The 4,381-nt window shown below is 42.6% G+C and overlaps 1 protein-coding gene across 1 annotated transcript; it reads left to right on the top strand.

Annotated features, from left to right (window-relative positions):
• Positions 1-253: 253 nt before the first annotated feature.
• On the top strand, positions 254-2,837 carry LOC139473283 (uncharacterized). Its single transcript, XM_071255817.1, has 3 exons — positions 254-274; positions 1,079-1,120; positions 1,720-2,837. Exons 1-3 carry the CDS (start codon positions 256-258, stop codon positions 2,835-2,837), a joined length of 1,179 nt encoding a protein of 392 aa, XP_071111918.1. The 5' UTR covers positions 254-255.
• Positions 2,838-4,381: the final 1,544 nt, after the last annotated feature.

The following is a 4,381-nucleotide window of genomic DNA, read 5'->3' as shown; positions in this document are numbered from 1 at the left end:
CAATTTTAGCCCTCCAGGAGTAAAATTCAGTCGGTTTGCTGTTCGAATTCAATGAACATAATAAGTCAGTAATTGATGTAAACAAATACATGTGTAAGTTGATACTATTCTGTGTGAAATATTGAAATGTATAAATATGTATGTTGATCAATTAAAGGATAAAGCTCACCTGAAAAGCAAATGTATTTAAATTCATTACTGTAATATGAATTACATTTCAGGGCGAGGTGATGTAAAACAACACAATGCACAAGAATGAATAGAGCGAATCATGGTAAGATTTTTGTAATAGACAAAATGGTTATTTGGTAGTAAAATTGACAAACAAAAGAACTTATATGTTCTTTTCAGTATTCATACTTGTAAATTTGTAACACGCATGAATCAACTAAAGGTTATTCTTTGCCATCAAACAGTTGCCAGCATGTGTCCACGTAGCCTTGTCGTGAGTCGATTACATCCAATTATCCATATGGCTTTATGGTAACACCTGTCGTGACTTGACTGCAACCTTTAATCAATATGGCCGACCGGTAGCACCTGTCGTGACTTGACTGCAACCTTTTATCCACATGGTCTTCCAGTAGCACCTGTCTTGAGATGACTGCAACATTTTGCCCATATGGCCTTGCAGTAGCACATGTCGTGAGTTGACTGCCACCATGTGCTCATAAGGCCTTCGGTAGTACCTTTCGTGAGATGACTGCCACCGTGTGTCCATAAGGCCCTCCGGTAGTACCTGTCGTGATTTGACTGCCACCATGTGCCCATATGGCCTTCCGGTAGTACCTGTCGTGAGTTGACTGCCACCGTGTGTCCATTAGGCCCTCCGGTAGTATCTGTCGTGAGCTGACTGCCACCATCTGTCCATATGGCCTTCCTGTAGCACCTGTCGTCAGTTGACTGCAACATTTTACCCGTAAGGCCTTGCGGTAGCACCTGTCGTTAGTTGACTGCTACCATGTATCAAAGCATTATGATCGGCAACGAATTGACTTTGGTCATCTACTTATGAAATACAGCTAAACGGATTATACTTCATGGCGATGTTTAAGTTGCACCTCTTGTTTGTTCACAGATGGCACGTACAACGTTGAGAGTCAAAAAGAAGAGTTGACAGGTATTAACCCTTACAATCTTGGTTGTAGGTGATATGTATGAATTATGTTAAGGTATGAATATGCCAGGAGTTGGTTCTACAAAACTTTTATTGTCTTGTGAGACATATAGTCTGGTTATTGTATTAAAAAGTAAATATGATCAAAAAAAATGTGAAGTGATTACCACAAATATAGTGGATGAGAAAAACCGTCAAGTCTGGATTAGACAAAAGCATGAGTATACAATTTACATATTCGCTGTTAGATGATATGCAATGTGGAAATCCTTACCACCAGATCGAATGTATTCGCCCCTTACCGCAAGCACTTGGATCGGTTCTGACAACCTATACTTAATCTGGATCTACGTGTACATGTTTTTGTAATCACTAATGTGCTATAATAATTCAATGTTTTAAACTGCTAATTAAATTTGCTATATATTTCTGTCAGTTATATCATCTCCGTTTTATGATCCGGTTAAGGGCTAACATATTCAGGACTTCGCTCCCTACAGGTCGCCTTGGTGGACAATGAAGTCCAATGGTGACTTCCAGTTACTGCCCTGTGTACACGGTCAATTTCACATCATTTTAATCTTGACAATATTATGTTGCAGTTGGATGCCAAGTCTGCGCGTCAATAGGACACAGGTACGAAGACGAACACAAGGGAGGTCGTCAGCACGCTAAGATACAACTACATGCAGAATACAGCATCATAAGGGGAAAGAAAAGCAAAGAAAAGTCATCAGTTCTTGGAAAAGTAGCAAAAGCAGTGTCAGCTTTACGTAACAGTGGCGGGGGAGTGTTGCTGGTACACTTGGAGGGGATATCACCAGAAGATAAGTGTCTCGAATACTTTGATGAATTTGTAGTCAATACATTCACAAACTTACTTGAAGGTGGTGAACTGTATACTGACTCATATGAACGTTATTTCCTCAGCGAGAAACCGAAATTCACAGACGCGCGTGACTTTCTTGTAGTTGGCGTTAACAAAACAGCTGGTGTAGCAACAGTTGATTTCAACACGAGGGCAAACAATGATAATGAGAACCTGGTTATAACATCACTGAACCTTTTGGAAGTATTGAATAAAACAGAAACAAATACGAAGAACCAAGCTTCTCTTAGGAACCTGCCAGATAATCTGAACACTTTTCATGAGAATCGACAAATACAGTTGAAAGCATTTAAAGACAACACTGGAGAGATTCAGCGGAAACAAGCTGATGTGGGGAAACTGACTGATCATATCTGGCACATTCTTAAGCTGAAAGATCACATAACTTCTATGTCAAAGCTGGTTCAAGGCGGGTCATACTACTTGGGTGTTAACGAAAAGAAAGTCACAGTTGGAGGTTATCAAACAAAGGTTGCAGACATTGTTGGTTTCAAGCTACACGTGAGTCAGGCATCATTGATAGAGAGTATCTACAGGAAGATTGAGACTGATCTGTCTATATTGACAAAGCAGGGCAAGTTTACAGACGCTCCGAGAAACCTGATAAACATAGAATTCTACCCTATCCAACAATCTGAGCTATTTGTTTTGGAAGTAGCTATACGATATTGCGATGGGGTTGTTTTTTATGATAGACAAGGGCCGAGATCCTACATTTTCGATGAAAAAAACAAAACTGTAAGAAGAATGAGCAATGATGAATGGCTTCAGAAATTATCAAGTACTCGTGCATTGAATGCAACATTTCCTCAGCTTCAGGTGTGTCCATGATGTGAAATCGTTCAAAAACAAAGAAAGAGCAATTTCCCTTCCAGTGATTGTTCACCTGAACAAGACCAGTGAAACATCTCTTTCATATAATAGATGCACGCATACAGATTCAGAGTGACATAAATCTCTCTACAAAACTATATGACAAGAGGGATCAACTTTCCAATAGTTAACTTTTTTCCCATCATCTGTACAGAAGTAGCACCATCAGCTGTACTCAAGTAGCGCCATCAGCTATAATCAAGTAGCACCACCAGCTGTACTCAAGTAGAGCCACCAGCTGTACTCAAGTAGCACCGCCAGCTGTACTCAAGTAGCACCATCAGCTGTACTCAAGTAGCACCATCAGCTGTACTCAAGCAGCACCACCAGCTGTACTCAAGTAGCACCATCAGTTGTAATCAAGTAGCAGCACAAGCTGTACTCAAGTAGCACCATCAGCTGTACCCAAGTAGTACCATCAGCTGTACTCAAGCAGCACCAGCAGTTATAATCAAGTAGCACCACCAGCTGTACTCAAGCAGCACCACCAGCTGTACACAAGTAGCACCACCAGCTGTACTCAAGTAGCACCACCAGCTGTACTCAAGTAGCACCACCAGCTGTACACAAGTAGCAACATCAGCTCTACTCAAGTAGCAACATCAGCTGTACTCAAGTAGCACCATCAGCTGTACTCAAGTAGCACCACCAGCTGTACTCAAGTAGCACCATCAGCTGTACTCAAGTAGCATAGCACCACCAGCCGTTTCAAGTAGCGCTATCAGCTGTACTGAAGTAGCACTATCAGCTGTACTCAAGTAGCACCACCAGCTGTACTCAAGTAAAACCATCAGCTGTACTCAAGAAGCGCCATAGGCTGTACTCAAGTAACACCACCAGCTGTACTTAAGTAGCAGCATCAGCTGTAGTCAAGTAGCACCACCAGCTATAATCAAGTAGCACCATCAGCTGTACTCAAGAAGCACCACCAGCTGTACTTAAGTAGCACCACCAGCTGTACTCAAGTAGCACCATCAGCTGTACTCTAGTAGCACCACCCGCTGTACACAAGCACCACCACCAGTTGTACACAAGTAGCAACACGAGTTGTACACAAGTAGCACCACCAGGTGTACTCAAGTAGCACCACCAGCTGTTTACAAGCAGCACCACCAGCTGTACTCAAGTAGCACCACCAGCTGTACACAAGTAGCACCATCAGCTGTACTCAAGTAGCACCATCAGCCGTACTCTAGTAGCACCACCAGCTGTACACAAGCACCACCACCAGCTGGACACAAGTAGCACCACCAGTTGTACACAAGTAGCACCATCAGCTGTACTCAAGTAGCACCATCAGCTGTACACAAGCAGCACCACCAGCTGTACTCAAGTAACACCATCAGCTGTACTCAAGTAGCACCATCAGCTGTACACAAGCACCACCACCAGCTGTACACAAGTAGCATCACCAGCTGTACACAAATAGCACCACCACTTGTACACAAGTAGCACCACCAGCTGTACTCAAGTAGCACCATCAGCTGTACTCAAGCAACACC

Source organism: Haliotis cracherodii, unplaced genomic scaffold (genome assembly GCF_022045235.1).
Source record: "Haliotis cracherodii isolate W230 unplaced genomic scaffold, xgHalCrac1.p SCAF_27, whole genome shotgun sequence".
Classification (NCBI taxonomy): domain Eukaryota; kingdom Metazoa; phylum Mollusca; class Gastropoda; order Lepetellida; family Haliotidae; genus Haliotis; species Haliotis cracherodii.
The sequence above is the reverse complement of the archived record's forward strand: the minus strand, read 5'-3'. Positions and strand labels throughout refer to the sequence as shown.